This window comes from Ovis aries, chromosome 14, assembly GCF_016772045.2.
Source record: "Ovis aries strain OAR_USU_Benz2616 breed Rambouillet chromosome 14, ARS-UI_Ramb_v3.0, whole genome shotgun sequence".
Classification (NCBI taxonomy): domain Eukaryota; kingdom Metazoa; phylum Chordata; class Mammalia; order Artiodactyla; family Bovidae; genus Ovis; species Ovis aries.
The window spans coordinates 45,497,578-45,520,525 of NC_056067.1; the positions used below are offsets into that span (position 1 = coordinate 45,497,578).

The window sequence follows — 22,948 nt, forward strand, 5'->3', positions numbered from 1 at the left end:
CTGAAGAGGATGAGTTCATGGGGCAAAGAGAAGAAAGTGGGTGTCAAGGCCCTGCTTTTCAAGGAGCAAAGTCCTTGAAGTTAAAAGAGAGCACCTGGCCTTTCCAGGGAAACAAGAACTGGTTGGAATGAGTTCGGGGAGCTGTGTGTTTTCATCTTGCCAGGTGGGCTGGGGGTGGGGAGTAGGGAGATGACCAGTGAGAAAGGAAGGAGGCCAGGGTAATAGAAGTGCGGTTGTTTGTGAGCCACCCGTGAGGACGTTTCCAGGGAGGAGGAGCCAGAATGACGCGAGCAGGTTTGGAGGATGATGCAGAGGCTAGTGTAGGCCCCCTTGAACATGCCAGAGGAGGCTGGGGGCAGATGTGGGCATCACTGCAGAGACAGCTGAGGCCGGTAGGGGTGTGGGGACTGTGCCGATGAGGAAGGAGAAGCCTGGGGTCCAGCCAGAGAGACGTCAAAAAACAGGGAAGAGAGGCAGGAAAGAGGACTGGGGAGAGGAGTGGCAAAAGTAGGGGTGGGGGGACTGTGGACGGGAGTTTCCAACAGTTGGAGGATTCACTTTTCAGGTGATAGGGGTGTGAGGAGGGGACCTGTGACTTTCAGCCTCCAGGAGTCGGCTGGGACTAACCAGCGATAGGGTGCCCACTGCAGCTGCAAAGGTGTAAGTGGAATCAGGAACCTGTGAACTGGGAGGGGCTGCTTCAGGCAGAAACGATTCTGATGATTCTGACACCTGACACCTGTCACCTGAGCAGAGATGGAAAGGGGTACTGAGAAAGGAGAGCCCAGAGGTGGTGGTTAGCTAGTGGTACAGTTAAAAGGCACTACTCTGGAGCGTGCACACGGTCACACCAGCTTGCCCAGAAATGCTGTCGCTCTCGGCAAAGAACTGGGAATTCCTTCTCCCAGGCAACGTTTACTGAGTACCTACTATGTGCCAGGCTGTGTTCTAGAAACTGGAGATAACAGCCTGGAACAAACAGCCCCTGAGTTGTAGGAAACAAAGGGGATCATGAAAAAAAAAAAAAAAAGATGACGATGCCCAGCACCAAATAAAAGCAGTCAGTGTGAGCTGGTTTATTACTATCATGCAGACACGTGTGTTTTTAAAGAAGACTTGCTGGCCTGGAGTCCTAAGGAGAGACCAACCTCGTAGGAGATGTGAACTCCTACTCCCCTTCAAAGCGCCCCCTCCCCTTCAGGTGGGGGCTTCCCTGAGGCCAGCTCTGAGAACTGGGCCCAGGGAGGGGGAGTGGGGAAGGGGAGTGGGGAAGGGGAGTAGGGAAGGTCTCTCCGAGGTTGAGTTGTTGCGGGCTACAAGAGCAGGCACAGATGGGGCTGGAGCTCGAGTGCTCAGATGTTTTGGCGGCTGTTCAGAGGGTCCCAGGTGTCCCCCACCTCCACCCCTACTACAGCGGGGTGAGGATGACTTGAAGGCAGCGGCCCTTCTAATAGTAGAGTTCCTGGTCCCACCAGCCTGGGGGGCAGAGAGAGAAAGGAGACTCAGTGCTGGGGGTTTCAGGTGAGTATGTGGGAGCCAGGGGCTCAAAGGTGATAGCTCAGTGGTGGTTTCATACGGCAGGTCCAGGGCCTAGAGGTCAAGTACTGGAAATCAGACGTGAAGGCAGCAGCTCTAAGAAAGTTTCAGCCCTCTATCCCCAGGCTTCTAGGCTCCACACTCACTTCCTGGGCAACAGCGGACTCCAAGTTTCCGGATCTCATCATAGACAAAAATGAGGAGGCCAAAGGGCATGGGGACCAGCCACCACTGGTACCTGAAGGCACAGGTGAGATGGCAAGGTCAAGGCTCCTCCCAGGTGTGTGTCCCACAGGCCCACCTGACGCCCACAGCTCACAGCCCCTCACCGAATGGGCATGAAGTTGAAGATGTTGGGCATGCCAGGGCAGTAGCACAGGAAGCAGCCGATGCAGACCTGGAACACGATGGCAATCACCAGGATCCTGTTCCTGCAGGTGGGACGGGGTGGGACAGACTCAGACAGGCGGACTCGGGACAAAGACAGGCCAGGAGGAGATGGCGACTGGACGGACATCAGGGTGCTGGGTCAGAGGGGGTCAGATAGCAGCTGCAGGGAGATGTTCTAAACACCGAACCCTGGCGTAGCTTGCACCTCTCCCCCAGTGGACGCTGGCCCACACCAGGAGTGGTCAGCATCACCCCTTTAGCTGAAGAAACGTGGGGGGCCAGTTGAGATGCACAGGGTGGGAGCTCTTGGCCCGCTATTGATCAGGAACATTAGCACCTGGCCCCGGCACATCCAGTGCTGGGGTCCGCTGGCTGCAGCAAGCCCCGGTCAAGACCTGCTGGGGCCCGGAGGGCAGGGTGGGGGCGGGGCTGCGGCTGGCCAGGGGCACCTGAAGAAGCCCTGCTGGAAGGCGGAGAGGCGGCGCGTCTTCCGGATGAGCACGTCTGCGATCTGGCACATCTCGATGCTGATGAAGAACACGGTGTAGCAGGTGTACTGCTGGTACAGGCGCTGCCCGAACGTCTGTGGGCCCAGCGGGAAAAGCAGCCTGAGCCCAGGCGGAGAGCCTCGGTGGCCAGCCGGGCACCCGGGGCCTGGGGCCACGAGCCCCTCAACACTCTATCCCTTGTGTCAGAGTCCGGGGCGGGGACAAAGCAGAGATGCACGGTCTGCCAGGTGTGCAGGACCCCAGAGTGCAGGGCCTAGAAACCTGGTCTAGTGAGCTTAGATGTCAGTGCCTGGCCAATCAGTAGGTCAGGTCAATCGCCTTCATAATGAAAGGAGGGATGCAGGATTTCCTGGGCACCCTAAAGGGAGCACCTGGGCAAAGGGAATTCGAACCCTGAGGCAGGGTATACAAAGTTTGGTGACTCCAGGACCCGGGAAGATGGCAAACATGAGGCAGATGGGCCTTTGAGGAATGCGGCACAAGCCACATTTAGAGGGGCAGCCACTGTTCAATCCATGTCTTCGGTATAACTATTTCTATACAAACCACCAATTGTGTAAGGAACACTTACTATGCTCCAGGTACCAAGTGTTTTGCATGTATTATCTCACTGAATCCTTCCAATAATCCTCTGAGGTAGACTGGTGGTATTCAAACTTTGACATACATCAGAATCCCCAGAAGAACTGGTTAAAATGTGGGTCCCACCCCTAGAGTTTCTGACCCCAGAGGTCTGAGGGAAAAACTGAGATTTTTCAAACAAGTTCCCAGGTGTTGCGGATGCTGCTGGTCTGAGGACCACACTGTAAAAATCAATAAGGTCAAAGTCACCAAGATAAGACATGAGTAGGCTATCCACTTTAGAGGTGGGAAAACTGAGGCAGAGAGAGGCAAATGAGTTCACCCAGTGTCACACAGCTGCGAGGAGCAGTGGCAGTCAACCCAAGCAGTCTGGTTCCAAGATCTATTTTCTTAACACAACAGTAAACGTTCAAGGGGAATGTCCCGATCTGTCATTCCACAGGGCAAGCTAAACACACCTGCCAGCCAGATCTAGCCTCTCTAGGCACCAGCTTTCACCTAAGTCAGCCACACGTGCAAATACTCTGTGTAAGTCATGCTGCTGCAGGGAAAATCACAGGACGCTGGAGGGCGGGGCAGGATCCTGGTTCCACACCTGAGATGATGAACAGCTAGGGTCCTCAGAAACGAGTCTGGAGCTCGAGACTGTGATGGGAAAGGCCCCTTACCACAGCACTGGCAGAGAGCTTGGGTGTCCAGGAGGCTCCAGCTGAGCTCAGTCATGCATGGAGGAGTGAGCGTGGGCCATACTCAAGGAAGGTGGCGCTGGAAACTCAGGGGATAGGGGCAGGGACTCACCCACTCCTGGCCATAGCTGTCCTGCAGATCCTGTAGGTGGTGGTCCTCCCACTGCGGCCGCAGTCCCACACATAGCAAAGGGAACCAGCCCTCCTGGGCCATGGCCGTGAAGTAGTCAGTGAAGCCAGCAAATGACTGGATGGCACCTGGGTGAGAAGCGAGGAAACACAGGGAGACAGAGATGGAGAGACCAAGAGAGTCAGGAACACACAGAAATGGTAGCATGGAAACAGACAGGAACACAAACCGTGGACAGACAAAGAAAAGACTCCAAGACAGATCGACAGTGACACGAGACAGGACACAGGGAGAGGCAGGGACAGACACACACCCAGAGGACCCAAAAAAGGCAAAAGGCAATGACCCAGAGGCAGGGCCAAGGAGAATGAGGCCAGAGACGGAGGAGGGACCCAGGGCACCTCAGAGGCCATCGTGTGCAGACAAAGACTCAGAAAACAACAGACACCCAGGATCAAAGGCAGACACTGAGATCCAGAGCAAGGCCAAGTCCCAGGGAGAGACCCCACGGCGGTGAGCAGTCCCGCAGGACAGCCCTGCGCCGCCCCACCCCGCCGCCACGGGCACGCACCGATCTGGAAGTAAGAGTAGGCAGCCAGGGGCTCGTTGACCAGTCGGTCCCGCTTTGGGTTCCGGGGACGCAAGTGCATGATGTCACTCTCAGCCTTCTCGTATGCCAGGGACACTGACGGGAACTGGCCAGGGGTGGAAGGAGCCAGGGTTGGCAGTTTGCCTGGGCCCCTGTCCCTGACTCTTTGGACCCCTCCCCCTCTGCAGTGGACGGGGACAGAACCGAGGTAAGGAGGTGAGGTCCACAGCGGTCACACAGTCACACCTGCCCGGACAGCCTGAGGCCAGCTGGCCCTTTCCACGTGTGTCCACACCTGTCCTGCTGTCCGTCTCCACGGGAACGTCTGGGTTTGTCGCTGCCATTGTGTGTTCTCTCGGTCTCTTTGTCCCGTCCTCCTCCTCCTCTCTGTTTCTGGTCTGGGCTCCTCCGGTCTTGATGGCTTTTCCTATTGCACATTCTGTCTCTCTCTGCCCCTTACTGTCTTTGTGTTTTTCCTTGTTGTTGTTCCTGTCTCTCGTCTCGTGCTGTGATTATGTCTCTACTGTTGCATCTCTGTGCGCCTGTCTCTTTATCTCTGTCACTATCTCTGCATCTCTTCTGCCTCTCTGTGTACCTGTGGCGGCCTCCCTGTCCCCTACCCGTCTGTTTGTGGCGGCAGAGTGTGCTGACCGAGGACAGCCTGCCTGTTCGAGGCACCAGCCTGCCTGGGCTTGAATTAGCTGTGTGACCTGGGGCAAGCCACTCAAGTTGTCTAAGCTTCAATTAGCTCATCGGTAAAATGGGGATGATGAAATAAAACTCCTCATAGAGTAGTTCTGAGGACAAAATGAAGTAATTAACACATACTTGGCCCAGAGCAGGCATTGTGTAAGTGCTGTTGAATGAATCTGTGCCATGACCGTGCATCTGGCTGTATTCGTGGCTGTATCTGAGGCTCTTTTCTGTCTGTCTGCTTTGAGGTCTATCTGACGCTGTTTATCTGCCCATGTCTGTTGGAGAATGTCTGCAATCCAAGCTTAGCCAGATAGCTGTGTCTGTTAAAATCTGTTTGTCTGAGTGTCCATATCTGAGTCCATGCATATCCTTGAGTCTGTCTGTGCCTACCTGAGTGTCCACCTGTGTGTCCATGTCTGTAAGTCTGCCCATGGCTAGCTTCCTGCCTGCCTGTGTGTCCACATCTGGCTGTCTGTTGTACACACATCTGTATCACTCTGAGTCTAAGACTGTCCGTGATGGTCTCTATCATGCCTGCCTGTGGGCATATGTCTCTGGGCACTATATGGGTGGAGGCATCAGGGCCGTAGACTCACGATGTCAGTACAGAGTTCTATGAAGAGGATGGTGATGCATCCGAGCGGCAGGGGCACACTGACGGTGATATAAATGAGATACGGTGTCAGCTCAGGGATGTTCTTGGTCAGCGTATAGGCGATGGACTTCTTCAGGTTGTCAAAAATCAGTCGGCCTGTGGGGGGACCACAAGCACCTCAGTGTCCCCCTAAGCCCACTTCCTCCCACACCCACACTGCTGGCCCCCATCTCTGATCTGGCCCGGACCCTGCTCCACGCCTGTCACAATGGAGGCGAAGTTGTCATCAAGCAGGATCATATCCGCTGCATTTTTGGCAGCATCTGAGCCAGCAATGCCCATGGCCACGCCGATGTCTGCCTTCTTCAGGGCTGGGGAGTCATTCACACCATCTCCCGTCACTGCCACAATGGCGCCCTGCAGGCAGTGAGCACAAGTGGGAGGGTGGTCAGTGACAGGGCAGCCCAGGGCCAGCCCAGCCCATCTGCCTGCCGGCATCATCAGGGTCGCACCAGTCTCTGGCAGCTCTCCACAATCACCAGCTTCTGTTGGGGACTGGTGCGAGCAAACACCATCTCAGGGTGGGTCCGCAGTGCCTCGACCAGCTCTGACGGGTCCATGTCCTTCAGCTGCATGCCATTAATCACACAGGCACGGGCATCCCTAGAAAGGGCAGTGGGAGGGCAGCACCGGGGCCTCAGTCCATGCAGGGTGTGGGAAGAACTACAAGGAGGACATAAGGGGACTTACTTCCGGTTAACCTGGTCCACGGGCACACGGAGGCGGGCAGCGATGTCCTCCACTGTCTCACTGCCTTCTGATATGATGCCCACGCTGGATGCAATGGCCTTGGCTGTGATGGGGTGGTCACCTGTCACCATGATCACCTGAAGGAGGAACCAGCAGACCCCTGACCCCTTCAGATTAACCCACTCTCCCTGTCTGCCCCAGTGGACATTCCTCAGCCACAGTGATTGGTTCAAGGATGAACATGTAACCGAATGTGGCCTAACTGCCAAAGACGCGCTCTTTTTTTGGTGTGATGGCTAAACAGGTGGGATGTTATTTAGTTGGAGCTGCTGGGTGGTGGTCATCTTTGTCCACCAAAATGGAGGACTGCTTGAGAATAAAGCCAGCAGAGAGAAAAGCAGAGCTGAGACGTGGAGAAAGGCAAATTCCTAAAGATGTTGAACTCCTGGATCCAGCTATACCCAAACCTTCCTTCCCCAGAAATTTTCAGTTCTTGAACCAACGTATTCCTTTGTGGTTCAAGGTGTTTTCAGGTGGGTTTCTGTCACAGGGTTGCTCATCCTCAAATACTGTCATCCTCTGTTCTCACCCCTGCCTGATACTCTCCCCAGGGGCATACCCGGATGCCTGCTGTGCGGCACTTGAGCACAGCATCAGGAACGGTGGCCCGGGGTGGGTCTATCATGGATACGAGTCCCGCAAAGCACAAGCCACTGGTTGGAAAGTTCATGGCCTCCACGTCGAAGGCGTAGCCATGTGGGTAGTCCTTCTCGCTCAGGTAGAGCTGGCAGAAGCCTGACCAAAAAACAAGGAAGTCAAACAGGAGTCCTGGGTGAACCTTTCCATAGCAAAACCAAGTGATGAGTAAAATAACCACGTCTTGCACCAAGCATCTGTGAATGCCTGACCCTGTGCTGAATCCTTCATTCGCATTACACTTAGCCCTCTGTATCCACAACTTCCACAGTCACAGATTTAACCAACTGCAGATCAAACATATTCCAAAAAAACTCCGGAAAATTCTAGAAAAACCTGAGTTTGCCACACAATGACAACTACCTGGAGAGGTACATCCTACCTAGTACATCAGGCACTCCAAGTAATCTGGAGATGATTCTAAGTATACAAAAGGAAGTGCACAGGTTATATGCAAATACTACACCATTTTACATGAGGGATTTGAATGCCTGCAGATTTTGGTATCTGTGGGGTAGTAAGGGTGTGGGGGGAATGTGGTGGGTGTCTTGGAAGCCGTCCCCTATGGACACTGAGAGACAACTGTGTTGGAATCCATCTCCACAGCCACTCTGGGAGTTACTAGCATCCTCATCTTGCAAATGAGGACACAGGTTTGGAGAAAGGACACTTCTTGCCAGAAGTCACACACCAAGCAAAGTGGAAGATAAGGCAGGGGTTATGGAAGTTTAAGGAAGCAAGACAACACTTGGGAGGGGGTCAGAGGTCAGAACAAGGATTGAGGAAAACCTTGAGTTGAGGCAGAGACTGGAGGAAGTCAAAAGGTCTGGAGGAGGATGCTGAAAGGCAGACGAGGAAGAAAACAAGAACTGGGCATCGGGTGGGGCAAGAGTTGGGGAAAATCAAAGGATCACAGGTTGAGTCAGGAGAGGTAAGATCCAGGTGAGGACAGGTTGGGTGGGGTAGACATTGACGACAGGGATCAGGACTGAGATAGGGAAAGTCAAAGTTGAGTGTGTAGACTGGGGCAGGTCAAGTGTCGAACAAAGATGGGAAAGGTCAGGGTTGGGGCTGGCGCAGAAGGTTGGGCAGGATATGGACTCTCACCCAAGACGCGTTCGCCCAGGCCTCCCAGGCTGAGGTAGGCAGTCTGGAAGGCCTCGCGCCATTGCTCATCCAGTGGCAGCTCCTGGCCCTTGATGAGGATGGAGCTACAGCGCTCCAGCACGCGCTCGGGGGCGCCCTTCATGACAAGCACGTGCCTCGGGTCTCGCGGGTCCTCCAGCGTGTGTATGGACAGCTGTGGGCGGAGGAAGAGGCGAGGTTGTGGGCGAGGTCAAGGGGGAGAGGCGGGGCTTGGGGAACCGAGGGGCTGACAGAGCCCAGGCGCTGCGGGAGGGACTGAGCGTGAGGGGCTTGCTTGCTGGCAGGTCCTTAGCAGAGGCTGAGGGTTGGGGAGGACCTACCGGCCTGGATAAGGGCCTGGGAGTGGGGAACGGGCAGAATTTAGGTCGGAGTTGGACTGGGGCGGGATTTGGATTGAGAGCTTCTCCGCATCGAGGGCCTGACAGCTGAGAGCGGGCGGAGTGCCCGGGCCCTTGCCGGCCTTTGGCTGTGTAGAGGGAGGGGCCTGAGAGTGAAGGCCGGTCGCAGGCCAGCCCGGAATGTGGGTGGGGCCTCCGGTGGGCGGGACTTGTGGTGGGCGGGACTGGACCGTGGGCGGGGCCGGCCGCGGCGGGTGCGCACCTGGAACTTGTTTGTAGAGTTGAAGGGGATCTCACAGACTTTGGGGAAGCGCTCGCGGTAGCCCATGGAATTGCCCAGCGTCAGCTCGGAGAACTTGAGCAGCGCCGTCTCCGACGCGTCCCCGATCACGATGCGCTGGGAACGCAGGAGGTGTCAGGGGCGAGCCGGGCTGCACCACCAGACTCCCGGGATCCCCAGGCTTCGTCCCTCGACTCCCCTGAGCGCCCGCTGCTCTCACCTTGGGCACCGGCACTGCGTCCTGGCCCGACTTGAAGGCAGCGCGGTTACACAGGGTGAGCACGCGGCACAACGCCCGCCATGTCTCCGAGGATTGGTCAAATGTCTGCCCTGGAGGCCAGGCATCCAGGCTGGGGCTGCGAAGGGTCTCTCCCATACCAGAATCGAGTTCCCCAGCCCCCTGGATTCAAGACTGAATTCCGGCCTGGGTGGGACCCACACACCTCCACGTACCCCAGGGCGGAGCTTTCTCTCCAGACCCAGTATCAAGTCTCTTAGGAGACCCAGTAAATATCAAACCCCTTCACAGACCCGGAGCTTAGCCACCCCAGGACCCAGCCTTTGCCTGATGACTGCTGGAGCCCCTTCTCCATTAATGCAAAGCCTTCCCCAGACTTCTTTCAGTAACTTCAGAGCTCCCTTCTAGATCTCCACCATCTACCAGATCCCGCCCAGCCACTGTCCCCCACCCCCACCCCCACACCTGACTGGTCTTCTGTAGTGTCCGCCGAGTGGATGTGGTTGTCGAACCACAGATGGGACACAGTCATGCGGTTCTGAGTGAGGGTCCCCGTCTTGTCAGAGCAGATCACCGAGGTGGAGCCTAGTGTCTCCACCGCTTCCAGGTTCTTGACTACACAGTTCTTGCTGGCCAGCCGCTTGGCTGTCAGGGACAGGCACACCTGGGGGAAGGGTGGGGAATGCAGGCATGGGGATCAAGCCTTGCTCCCCGCCCCACCTCCCTCCTTTCTCAGCACTGGGGATCCTTTACCCCAGCCACAGTATGCAGCGTTAAGCTGCCACAGTACTGCGTACACAGCACTCCCCTGCAAAGACTGGGCTTTTTCTTGCCTCCAAACTTTTGTCCACTCTGCTTTCCACTTGGGACGCCTCCCCAATCTGTCCAGATAAATGTAGTCAGGCCCCTCTCTTAGGTGTCCTAGCTGAGGTTCTGTAATTTCTTATCAGCACAATCAAAGTAAGAAAACTAACATTCCCTAAGTCTCCTCTTGGACTGGCCCAGGACTGGGTGCTCATTATGGAAGGCTGCCCACAGCAGCTTTCAACACCCAACCTCAGCCTCCTCCTGTCAAAGCCCTTCCCTGTTCATCTCTGAGTGTTGGGTGTGTGGCACAGGACCCAGGCCAGAGCAGACCCAGCGGGTGTTTGCTGAATGGATGGGATAGGTGGAGAGATGGGGGTGGGGAGGAGGAGAAAAGGTGATGGAGGATGGATGGACAGATAGGGAGAGGATACAAGGAAGCCTGGATGATTGGAAAGATGGATGGACAGGCCTCTCAGCTCACTGCACGGTTCTTCTGTGTCCCCAGCTCACCGTGACGGTGGCCAGCAGCCCCTCAGGCACATAAGCTACCACGATGGCCATGAAGAAGACCATAGCTCGCAGGAAGGTGTAGCCGATGCACATGGCCACTATGAAAAATGTGGCACCAAAGAGGATGGCCAGGCCTGCGATGATGTCCACAAAATGTTCAATTTCGATGGCGATGGGCGTCTTCTCATTTTCTACTCCTGAGGCCAGTGATGCGATGCGCCCGATGATGGTGCGGTCGCCCGTGTTCACCACCAGACCCTGGGCGGTGCCTGCAGGGGGGCCAAGAGGGTAACTCAGCATCAGGTGAGCGGCACTGGCAGGGGTGGGGGGCGGCGGTTCGCTTGCACAGCAGCAGCGGTGAACCAGAGGAGGGACGGTCATGGAAGGCACTGGAGGCAATAGGGGGAGCTAGAGAGGCAGCAATCACATCAAGTCGGGGAGTCAGTGGATCTCAAAATGAAGCAGAAGAGGGCAGTGGAGGCAGCAAAGGGCAGCACGGAGGCAGTGTAGTCAACTGGACGGATGGCTGGGGACCTCACAGACCCTCAAGGCACATGGTGGAGAAGAAGGCGATGTTGCGGGTCTCCAGGGGGCTCTCATGGGTGCAGTCGGGTGAGCGGGTCTGCGGCTCAGACTCTCCAGTCAGCGAGGAGTTGTCCACCTTGCAGCCCTGGGCCTGGAGGATGCGGATGTCTGCCGGCACTCGATCCCCGCCTTTCATCTCCACCAGATCGCCCACCACCAGCTGATCTGCGTTGATCTGGAACTTGTCCCCGTCTCGGATGACAGTTGCTTGCTGTGGGACCAGAGCACCAGAGTTGGGGGCAGGGAGCAGGGGTGAAAGTTGCCGCTTGCAGTGGGAAGGTGGGGAGGTGAAAGTGGGGAGAGGTGAGGACCTGTGGGGAGAGCTGGGGGCAGGGGGTGAAGGGCTGCCTGGGCCTGATGGGAGGAGCCACAGAAAATGCCAGTGGCTGGGGGCTGGGGGCCCACCTGGGGGACGAGGTTCTTAAAGCTGGCGATGATGTTGGTGCTCTTAAACTCCTGGTAGTAGCCAAAGCAGCCTGTGACCACGACCACGGCGATGAGGGCCAGCGCCAGGTACAGCTAGGGGAGGCAGAGGGGTGGGGAATGACCAGGGGCTGGAAGCTCCCTGCCTGAGGCCACTGCCTGCTTTCTGGTCCCCCTGGTGATTTCCTCCAGGGTCACCTCCATGGTTTTCCCCTCTCTACTAGGAAGCCTCAGGCACTGTTTCCTGAGACCTGTGTCCCTGTCCCCATGAGCGTCACATCCCGCATTCAACTGCCCTGTGCTCGCGGTGGGCACAGATCCCACTTTCCTGGCCCTGTGGCCCCATGCCCTGTGACCGTGCCCCACATCTCTGTGCAGCTTGGTGGCATGTGTCCCCTTTTCCTATGCCCCCAAGTCTTGCGTTCTGCACTGTCCTCTGCCTCATGTTTCCATGTCCTGTATTATGTGTTCCAAGGTTCATAGTCTGCATTTTCAAAATCCGTGTGCCCTGAGCCCCTGTGGGAGGAGCCACAGAAAATACCAGTGGCTGGGGGCTGGGGACCCACCTTGTCCCCTGTGCCCAACAGCCCCTGTGCCCTCCTGTCGCCACTTCCATGCGTGCTGTCGATCTCATGCTCCATGTTCTGTGTCGCCCAATGTCCCAGGTCCCAAATTCCAGGTCCCTCCACACGTCTATGTGCCCTTGAGTCCCCATCCTGTGCCACATGACCTGTGACTTTCAATCCTCTGTCCAGTGTCACATGTCCCAGGGCCCCCATGTCCCTTGTCTTGACCCTGGCATGTATCCAGTGTGCTCTTGTCCTGCATCTCAATATCCTTCATGTCCGTGTGCTCCATGGCTAATAGCTTGCGTGTCTCCATGCGCCGTGTCCTGAGTCTTCTGTCCTCATGCCCTTGTGTCCCCATGTCTGAGTCCCAGTGTCCCCTGTGCCCTCTGTCCTTGGTCTGTCTCATGCCCTCATGACCTCTGTTTTCCAAGGACTGTGGTGGTTTTTTTTTTAATGTTAAAGTCTTCATTGAATTTGTCACAATATTGCTTCTGTTTTATGGTTGGGATTTTTGGCCCTGAGGCATGTGGGATCTTAGCTCCCCAACCAGCAATCGAACCCGCACCCCCTGAATTAGAAGGTGAAGTCTTAACCACTGGACTGCCAGGGAAGTCCCTTCCCAGGACCATATCTTAAGTGTTGCCTGTCTGTGTCTTCCTCCCTATGTCCTCCATCTCCGCAACACAGACTCCCCTGCATCCCCTGTGATCTTGGGTCTGTCTCTTAGCCCAGTGTCCTTCAGCCCACATGACCCACGTCTTAAAGCTGTTTTTCCACGTCTCTAGATCCCCATCCTATGTCACTCATATCCTGAGTCGCATGCTTAACATCCTCTGTCCCCCAGGTCCCTGTGTCCCAGATCTGGCTCCCAGCACCCGCCACTCACATTGTCGTCCGTGGTGAGGTCGCCCTCGCTGGCCTGGATGGCAAAGGCGATGAGGCAGATGGCAGCAGCCACCCACATGAGGCACTGCAGACCGCCCGCCAGCTGCCGCGCGAATTTGACGTACTCGGGGGTGCCCTTCGGCGGCCTCAGAGCATTGGGCCCATCCCTCAACAGCAGCTCAGCAGCCAGGCTGGCAGACAGGCCCTGGGGATGGGCGGGGTAGGGTCACGGTGGTCACCAAGGGCTCTCCTCTCATTAACAAGAGCTCTCCTCTCATTAACAAGAGCTCTTCTGCCTCTGTCTCTTCCTGCTCCCTCTCTGTCTCTGTTTCTTTTTATCTGCCTCTCTTGTCCCTTTCGGTTTGGCCTTTTCTTTTCTTCTTTTGACCGCACTTTGTAGCATGTGGGATCTTAGTTCCTCAACCAGGGATCAAACCCATGCCTCCTGCATTGGGAGCAGTCTTAGCCACTGGACCGCCGGGGAAGCCCTGTTTGGCCCTCTCTAATGTTTTCCTCTCTCCCCTCCTCTCCTTCCCTGCACCCACCTCTCTGTCTGCCCCAGCTCACCTTGGTCGCACTGGTTCGGTATTTCTGCTCCAGCTCCTGCACTGACAGCTGGTGGTCATTCTGCATGGAGGGGGCACCACACTCACTTTCTGTCTCCCGGGCCCCCACCCTTGCCCTCAGCCAGCCCCGCCCAGCCCCTGCTCACAATCTCCATCTCCTTCTTCATGTTCTCCAGCTTTTCCTTCCTCTTGCCCCCTCCACTGGCCGCCTTCTTCTTGCTCATCTTGGCCGCCATGTCCCCACCAGGGCCAGGACCCAGCTCTACCTGGTGCAGCTCGTAATTCTCCTGGGGTTGGGGGGGCGGGGAGCGGGCGGGACAGAGAAGGCATCAGATCCCACTAGAGCCCCTGCCTCCAACCTCCACCCCCCATCCCTGACCGCACTCACTGCCTTCCCCATGGTGCCCAGTGCAGTGCCCTCCTTTGTTGAGACCAAGCCCAGGATCTGGACCAGCCCTGATATACCCAGGGAGGTAGGGGGTGGAGCAGGACAGGCTTGATTACAGCTGATTACAGGGCTCCTTGGGGTGACCTCCAGGCCTGGGCAGCTCGGGCCTTTCCTACTGGGCTGCCCTACCTGCAACCTGTTCCTGAGATCAGGGGCCCACTGGGAAAAACCGTCCTGACAACAAGAGGAATAGTAAGAACATAAGGTGCTCTTATGAAGAGCAGTAGTAAGAACATAAGAACATTATATGCCCAGCACTGTGCTAAGGGCTTTCACATATTAGCTTGTTTAACCTCACAACTACCCTTTGAGGTGAGTGCCATTCTCACCTGCCTCCCCCCCCTCCTTACAGATGGGGAGACAGGCACATGGGGGTGAAGTCACATGTCCCCACATCCCACGGATGTGAGAGGTAGGACTCAGAAGCAGGCAGCTTGACTGCAGACTGTCTGTCCTATTTAAAACTGCATAGCAGGCGCTGGACCCCTGGGTGAGTGGGGGTCACAACAGTGGCTGTCCTTGCTGTCATTCAGGGAAAACTTATCCTGTGCTGGCTCAGCCCTGTGTGCTTGGCTCGAATGTTTCCTTAGCTCCTCACAACCACCCCATGAAGCTATGTTCTCTTATTATCCCCCATTGTACGGGTGGGGAAACTGAGCCACAGAGAGATCAAGGACTTTGCCTGAGGTTGCAATGACTAAGTAACAGGGACCGGTTTCCAGGCCAAGCTTGACCCTGGAGCCTGGCTCTCATAGGCGCTCACCAATGAAAACACCCCAACTTCCCAGCAGCAGTGCTAAGCATGGGCCAGTATTGAGCATATGAGTCCCTGCGAGAAATTCCTGTGAAGGTGGTAGTGTTATTCCCATCATACAGAGGGGGAAACTGAGGCTCAGAGGACCCCAGAGGCATGCCACCCTCCAGCTACAGCCATCACAGCCCTCAATCATTGCCTTGTCTCCAGCCCAGCCTGCCCAGGTGGGAACCACAGTGCAAAGTGGGGAAGGGATTTTTTGAACTTGGTGCTTGGTACCAGGTGTGAGGTCTGGAGAACCTCCCTAGGCAGGGACCTCCATGGGAAGCCATGAGGGCTGCTCTGGTAGGATGGCAGGTCCTTGATAGTCTCCTGCTTGAGCCTCACAATGTCTCCAGGGGCATGTGTGGGTAGATCTGATAACTGCCTTGGCAATGTCCTTCTCTTCTGGGGTGGGTCACCTGGGAGCAGTAGGAGCCCCTTACCTCACCACCACCACCACCCCCTCATCTGGCTGCAGGAAACCCCAAGAGAGGAGGCAGGGCCGAAGTCACACACACTCACTCACCGGGTACTTTTCTCTCTGAGTCACACGTGTAAAACGGCTTGTGTTAGTATTCCCCTGCTTACAACCCTCCACGGGCTTCCCTTCACACTCAGACTAAACTCTGAAATCATTCCTGTAAGACCTGGCCCCAGATCACTTCTCCCAGTTCAGTCTCTACTGCTGAGCCATTGACACTGGCCTTGCTGTGCTTTGCTCCTCTGTCCATGGGATTCTCCAGGCAAGAATGCAGGAGTGAGTAGCTGTTCTTTCTCCAGGGGATCTTCCCGACCCAGGGATTGAATCTGGGTCTCCTGCATTTCAGGCAGATTCTTTACCATCTGAGCCACCAGAGAAGCCCTTCTTTCCCTCAGATATCAGCTGGCTTTTTCTCCCGTCCAGGTCTCAAATCATATGTCGACTCTTCAGAGAGTCCTCACATGTAATACAGCATCCCCACCAGACTCCACCCCCTTAACCCTGTTTACTCACACATTTAACCCAACCTGACCTTGTATCTTATTTGTTTGGTGTCATTAGTGTCCCAGTGGAAGGAAGACTGGGACTTGGCCGTGTTTGCTGCTATATGCACAGCACCCGGAAAGGTGATCTCAGACACCCTGTAGATGCTCAATAGACACTGTTGGATATTGAACAGGATTTCTCTCTTTGAGTGGTTGGGAACATTCACTAACAAACCTGGAGTGCCAGCCAGGATCTCAGGAAGTCTCATCATTGGGAACTCCTCTGGTGTCCCCTCGCTGTGTGCAGGCTCGTCTGTATAGATTAGGGAAGCCCACAACCTAGGTCACAGGTGAAGAGACAAGGCACCATCGCTAGCAGCAGAGGGCTGACCCGAGATACAGTGCAGACCCCCATCAAAACTCAGGGACTGCCCTTCTCTGGTCCCTACCTCATTTGTACTTCTCATTTCTTAGTTGTATTATGTTCATTTTCAATGATTTTAAATATTTTAGACTTACAAGTCACAGGGATAGTAAAATGAACTCCTGCTTACATTTCCCCTAAATTTAATGACTTGACCATATCTGTGCTAGACAGATGATATAAATAGATAGATAGATGATAAATTTGTTACTGCTGTTCAGTTGCTAAGTTATGTCTGACTCTCCACGACCCCATGGACTCCAGCACACCAGGCTTCCCTGTCCTTCACCATCTCCCAGAGTTTGCTCAAATTCATGTCCACTGAGTTGGTGATGCTTTCTAACCATTTCATCCTCTGCTGCCCTCTTCTCTTTTTGCCTTTGGTCTTTCCAAGCCATAAATATTAATAAATAGATAGCTACCTGATGCAAAGAGCCAACTCATTCGAAAAGACCTTGATGCTGGGATAGATTGAAGGCAGGAGGAGAAGGGGACAACAGAGGATGAGATGGTTGGATGGCATCACTGACTAAATGGATATGAGTTTGAACAAGCTCCTAGAGATGGTGAAGGACAGGGAAGCCTGGCATGCTGCAGGCCATGGTATCACAAAGAATTGGACACGACTGAGCAACTGAACAACAACAAGATAGATGATAGGTTTTTTTAAAGTTTTGGCTGAATCACTGACTCATTTGAGAGTAAGTTGGAAACAGGATGCTTGTTTACCTATAAATACTTGGGCATGTGTCTTCTATGAACAAGGGCACTTTCTTACATAACCACAGTCCCCAGTCAAATTCAGAAACTAATGTGGATATGACATTATTACCTGATTTAGGGAATTTATTTGAATTTCCTCAGTGTTCCCGCTTATGTCTCTTTCTTGGTCTAGGACCCAATCCAGAATCAGACATTGCATGTAGCAGTCCTGGCTCCCCACTCTCCTTCAGTCTGTGGCATTCCCCCAGTCTTTCCTTGCCTTTCGTGACCTTAACGGTTTGGAAGAGCATCTCTGTTATTTTGCAGATTTTCCCTTGGTTTGGGTTGGCCGATGGCTCCTCGTGGTTGGCAGGAGCACTGCGGCTACATTTGTGTCCTCTGAGTATCATGTCAGGGCAGGCTTTATTTTTGAGTTTTCAAGCAGTCTGGAACAAGTCAGACATTTGGGGGATATCAAGAGGCTTAGGGAATGACCAGAGGGCTGTTCTATGGTCTTTTTATTTTCTACTTAAAACACTGTGGCAGTCGCGGGCTGGCACTCAGCTGGACCAGTGATTCAAGTAGTGGAAACAGCCACTGTCTGAGCCCCCAGTCCTCCCACACCCATCCCAGCCTGACCTTGCTCCAGCCCCTTGGCCTTGTCCATTGTGACTAGTCAGTTCCCCATTAATTTTTTTTTTTCACAAGCCCCCTGTTTACACAGTCTTCAGCTGGCATTCAAGTTCTGCATCTTGGGGGAGGGGGGTCTTTGCTTGTGCATTTATTCTTTCATTGTGTGTCCAAGCAATCCTAACCCTGTCTCCGGGGTGGACAGGCGGGTGCCCCAGGCAGGATCTGGATAAAGTGGGAGGTGTACCAACGTTGGCACCTGGAGCGGTGCCCAGGCAGATTGTGCCATGTGGGAAGGGGACAGGCAACTCCCAGCACCACTCAGGGGCAAAGACTTCTTTCAAGAATGTCACAAAGCGTGACACAATCCATCTAACACAGGGAGCAAGATTTCCCTGAACCTGGGGCACATGGGGCAATAGAGACTTTCTGAGAACAAGTGACGTTCAGAATTGAATATTTTTTCCTGTCTGTCAGAGAAGACAGACTGTTAAATGAATGGTAAACATTTGAGTGGGTTTTTATGGGCTTCCATGGTGGTTCGGATGGTCAAGAAACCGCCTGCAATGCAGGAGACCTGAGTTAGATCCCTGGGTTGGGAAGGTACACTGGAGGAGGACATGGCAACCACTACATATTCTTGCCTGGAGAACGTCATGGACAGAGGAGCCTGGTGGGCAACAGTCCATGGGGTTGCAAAGAGTGGACATGACTGTGCAGCTTTCACTTTCAGGGGAATTTGAACAAGAGTCTCCTAGAATTGTGACCGCACACACTCTTAGGGACTCTGCATCCTACAAGACCCGCTGGGAGCAGACCCCTGGCTGTCCCTTCTTCGTCCCATGTGCCACTTCTGCTTCATGTTTTAAGATGTCTGCTCATCAAAACTGTTATTTCAAGGGAATTCCCTGGCAGTCCAGTGGTTAAGACTCCACACTTTCACTGCAGACTCGATCCCTGGTCAGAGAACTAAGATCCTGCAAGCCAAAAGAAAAAAAAAATCATTTCAAGACCTTGAAACATACAGTTTTCTCTGCCTGAGACACTCACCTTTCATCCTGCCCACGTTCGACTACCTCTCATCTATCCTGCTCCAACACAGACGCCCCTTCCTCCAGGAAGTCTTCTGGATCAGGTATCCACCCTGGGCTCCCACAGATCTCTAGGTTTCCCTATACTAGCCCGAGACCAATCTGACGCTTAATTCCTCCTTCACAAGCCTGATCACTCTGGGCTGACTCTGTCTGGTGACATTTCCTCTCCCCTCTTCCTCCAGAGGATAGAGTCCCAGATGTCTCGGTCACCACCGTGTGCCTGCACCACCCAGCCCAGAGTCACCCCGGCTGGCCTCAGAGAGTGTTTGTGGAGTGAAAGAGCTCATTGTGACCTTGGTTTTCTGTGTTTGGTCTCTGATAAGATAGTGGGTTCAGCAATGCCCTTTGCCTCCTGGGCAGGTCACCCTTCCCCCACCTGTACTCCCCCTCCAGCTGGATGCTAGGGGCCCAGAAGGCAAGGACCTTGCTTCCTCTTCTTCTTGCAGCTGGCAGAGGAGTAGGCAGTGGGTCACCGAGGGAGGGGCAAGGTCACCCCAGCCCAGCTGAGCCAGCAGCCTGGTCTCCTGGGTTCTGCTCCCCTCCAACCTTTGTACAGATGTGCAAAGGTCAGATGTCCTTGGGGGTTCTTTATCCGGGATCTTAAAATCTTATCCTGAATCCAGCCATCTCTCCCATCTCTGCTCCCTCTCGGGTTCAACCTCCATCCCTTCCCGCCTGGGTTCTCCACCTCTGTCTCCCTGCTTTCATCCCCCTGTTCCCATCCCTGTCCCCATCCACGCAGCCAGAAGAGGCCGGTGAACCCCTGAGTCAGAGCAGGGCCCTCCTGGCTCAGAGCCCTCCCCCTGCTCTACCTCACTCCAGCTGAAAGCAAAGTCCTCACACTGGGGCCTGAGGTCCTGGTGAGCTGTCCTGTGGCCTCTCTGTCCTCATCTCTCTCCCGCCCCCACCCCACCCCCCAACACCACTTCCCTGACCCCAGCCACACGGTGCCTCAAGCGCAATGAGCAGTCCTGCCTCCTGGCCTTTGTATTTGCTGTTTCTTCATCCTGGAATTGGAGGAAAGCATGGCAACCCACTCCAGCATTCTTGCCTGGAGAATCCCATGGACAGAGGTGTCTAGCAGGCTACAGTCCATGGGGTTGCAAAGAGGTGGACACGACTGAGCAACTTAGCATGTACGCATGCCATGTCCTGGAATGATTTTCTCCCAGATTCTGCATGGCTCCCTCTCTCCCTCCACTGGGTCTTTGTCTCTTTTTTAATATTTATCTATTCTTGGCTGTGTTGGATCTTCGTTGTGTCACGTCTACTGTGTTTGTCGTGTTGTGTCTTTGCTTGCGGTGCGAGTATTCTCTAGTTGTAGCGCGTGGGCTCTGGAGCATGTGAGCTCAGTTGTTGCAGCTCACGGGTTAGCTGCTGCAAGGCGTGTGGGATCCTAGCTTTCCCACCAGGGATCAAACCTAAGTCCCCTGCATTGGAAGGTGGATTCTTAACCACAGGACCACCAGGGAAGTCCCTGAGGGGCTAGGAATTTTGGAGGCTTCTGAGGTTTGATCAAGAGACGGGCTCCAACAGCACTGAGTTTTAGGAAGCTGCCCCCGGCTGCTACATAGACTGTGAATCAGAGGAGACTAAGATTAGAAGCCAAGGGAGAAGGCTGAGGAAGGAGCCTGGGGGAAAGGACACGGGGGCAGCCGGGAGGAGGGGTGCTCAGGCTGGCAAGGCAGTGTCCAGGTGAGGCCCAGGGCTCTGGCCTGAGGGTGATGAGGCCACCCCGGAGATGAGGCCTGGGAGGAGAGGTAGACTTGAGGAAGTGCTCAGACATCATAGGAGCCAGGGACCTTCGGGGAGATGACCAGGGGGCTCCGGGACAACAGGGTCTTGGAGCTTACAGGAGAGTGGGGAACTGGGCACTGAGATGAGGGTGTTGTCAGTGTAGAAACGTTTTAAAAAGATATTTATTTATTTGGCTGCCCCAGGTCTTAGCTGTGGCATGAGGGATCTTCTATCTTCATTGCGGCATGTGGAACTAGTCCCCTGACCAGGGATAGAACCCAGGCCCCCTGCACTGGAAGCACAGTCTTAGCACCAGACCACCAGGGAAGTTCCCATGGGGAAACTTAAAGTGAGGCCACAGGAGGTGAGACAACCTCTGGCAAGGGTGGGGGAACAGCAAGGTGGGAGGGGAGGGCAGGGCCAGGACGCAGCCTCTGGGAGCCACGCTATTAAAGATGAATGCACAGTCTGAGAGGTGTGAGAACCAGGGATGAGGGTGGGATGGAGGGGGTGCCCCGGAAGCAAAGGGAAAAGGAGCCTTTTGAAGGAGGGTGGGTTCAGCAGTGTCTTGGGTTTCTAAGAGCCCCCAGTGCCCAGCACAGAGCCTGGCACACAGCATGTGGCTCACTGTTTGCTGAATAAAGGCATGGCTGGAGGAGTCGAAAGCAAAACTCACAGATGTTTGATAGAAACCGTGAGAAACCAACAAGGACTGAGTTTTGTGACTAGAGCATGCCGACTCCCCTTCCTTTTGCCTGGCAGGGAAGCTTGAGAAAATTAGAGTTAGAAAAGGTAATCTCGGATAGAGAAGTATGCAAATCTCAGAATGGGGTTCAGAAGCCAAGAATGAGGCATACAGTTCTCTTGATCTAATCGTCTAATTCTGGAAGGAGGGAGAGGGGCAAGGAGCCCGGACATCGTTTTCCAACTTCTAGCCAATCAAAAGAGGAGAATCAACATGTGGGACTGGACCAGCGTCATCAGGAAAGCAAGCCTGTCCATACCGCCCATCAGCCAATACGTAAAGAGAAACATGGGGGCTGAAGGGCCGTACATCAGGATGGCGGATGCCCAGGACACGCCCCTTGCACATGTCAGCTAATCATGAGAGGAGGACAAAAAAAATGATGATGGGGCTGGACCAGCAGCTGGTTCATACGGATTCCTAAGCTCTGTACACCTTCTTGGCTTTCCAGCCAATCGGGAGTGGAAGCAAGGGAACAGGTTTTTTTTTTTTTCTTTCTTTCAGTACTTTGAAAATGTCACACTAATGTCTCCCGGTTTCAATTATCTCCGATTAGAAGATAGTCCTTGGTTGCTAACACTATACTGTATAACTGAAATGTGTTAAATTTGTTAAGAGAGTCAAACAAAACTGTTCTGTCACACACACAAAGGTAAATAAATATTGATATGTGACATGATGGATGGGGGGAATCCTTTCACGATATATATGTGTATCAAATAAGCACGTTGTACACTTTAAATACCTTTTGTCAGCTACACCTCAAATAAAACTGGAAAAATAAAGAGAATAGTTTTAGGGGTTTTTGTTCCTTGAAGTTCAGGTGTCTTTTCGGAATTCTCTGGTGGTTCAGCGGTTAGGACTCTGTGCTTCCATTGCCAGGGGCACGGGTTCCATCCCTGGTCAGGGAATTAAGATCCCACAGCCATAAAAAAGAAGAAAGTTCAGGGGTCTTTTCTCTGTGGTCACTGCGATGGTTAATTTTATGTGTCGACTTGGCTAAGCTATAGTGCCCAGTTGTTCGATGTTACTCTGACAGTGGCTTATAGATGTGGTTAACATTTACCATCAGCTGACTTTAAGTAAAATAGATTACCATTCATAACGTGGGTGAGTCTCTTCCAATCAGTTAAAGCCTTAAGAGGGACAACTGAGGTTTCCTAGAAAATTAGAAAGTCTGCCTCAAGACTGTATCATAGAAATCCTACCTGAGTTTCAACCTGTTGGCCTGCCCTATGAATTCTGGACTAACAGTGGCAACATCGATTCTTATTTGAATTTCTGGGCTGCCAGCCTGCCCTACAAATTTCAGATTCGCCAGTGCCCACAATCACAGAAGGGCTTCCCTGGTGGCTCAGATGGTAAAGAATCCGCCTGCAGTACAGGAGACGCAGGTTCAGTCCCTGGATCAGGAAGATTTCCTGGAGAATGGAATGGTTACCCATTCCAGTATTTTTGCCCAGAGAATCCCATGGACAGAGGAGCTTAGCGGGCTACAGTCCATGGGATTGCAAAAAGTCAGACACAACTGAGCGACTAACACTTTCACTTTTCTTCACAATCACAGAAGCCAATCTCTTAAAATAAATCTCAATCCCCACCCCCATCTCTCTTTTTATCAATATCTCATGTGTGCGTGCTAAGCTGCTTGGTCCTATCCGACTGTAGTCGTCTGCCAGGCTCCTCTGTCCATGGGATTCTCCAGGTAAAGATACTGGAGTGGGTTGCCATGCCCTCCTCCAGGGGATCTTCCTAAGCCAGGGATCGAACCTGCCTCTCTTACGTCTCCTGCACTGGCAGGTGAGTTCTTTACCACTAGTGCCACCTGGGAAGCCCCATCAGTGTCGCATCGTGTTCTGTTTCTCTGGAGAATCCTGATGGATAAGCTACTTTAGAGACA

At 54.0% G+C, this 22,948-nt stretch overlaps 1 protein-coding gene across 1 annotated transcript; it reads right to left on the reverse strand.

The window, feature by feature from the left end:
- Positions 1–1,052: 1,052 nt before the first annotated feature.
- ATP4A (ATPase H+/K+ transporting subunit alpha) lies at positions 1,053–13,940 on the reverse strand. The gene is made up of 22 exons (XM_042231991.1): positions 13,895–13,940; positions 13,653–13,793; positions 13,508–13,567; positions 12,942–13,145; positions 11,469–11,582; positions 11,022–11,274; positions 10,479–10,747; positions 9,627–9,825; positions 9,144–9,253; positions 8,906–9,040; positions 8,267–8,459; positions 7,083–7,258; positions 6,464–6,600; positions 6,226–6,376; positions 5,962–6,130; positions 5,715–5,869; positions 4,405–4,528; positions 3,816–3,961; positions 2,376–2,509; positions 1,866–1,967; positions 1,683–1,774; positions 1,053–1,476 (listed from the first exon to the last, which is right to left on the reverse strand). Exons 1-22 carry the CDS (start codon positions 13,904–13,906, stop codon positions 1,448–1,450), a joined length of 3,105 nt encoding a protein of 1,034 aa, XP_042087925.1. The 5' UTR covers positions 13,907–13,940; the 3' UTR covers positions 1,053–1,447.
- Between the last annotated feature and the right edge of the window lie 9,008 nt (positions 13,941–22,948).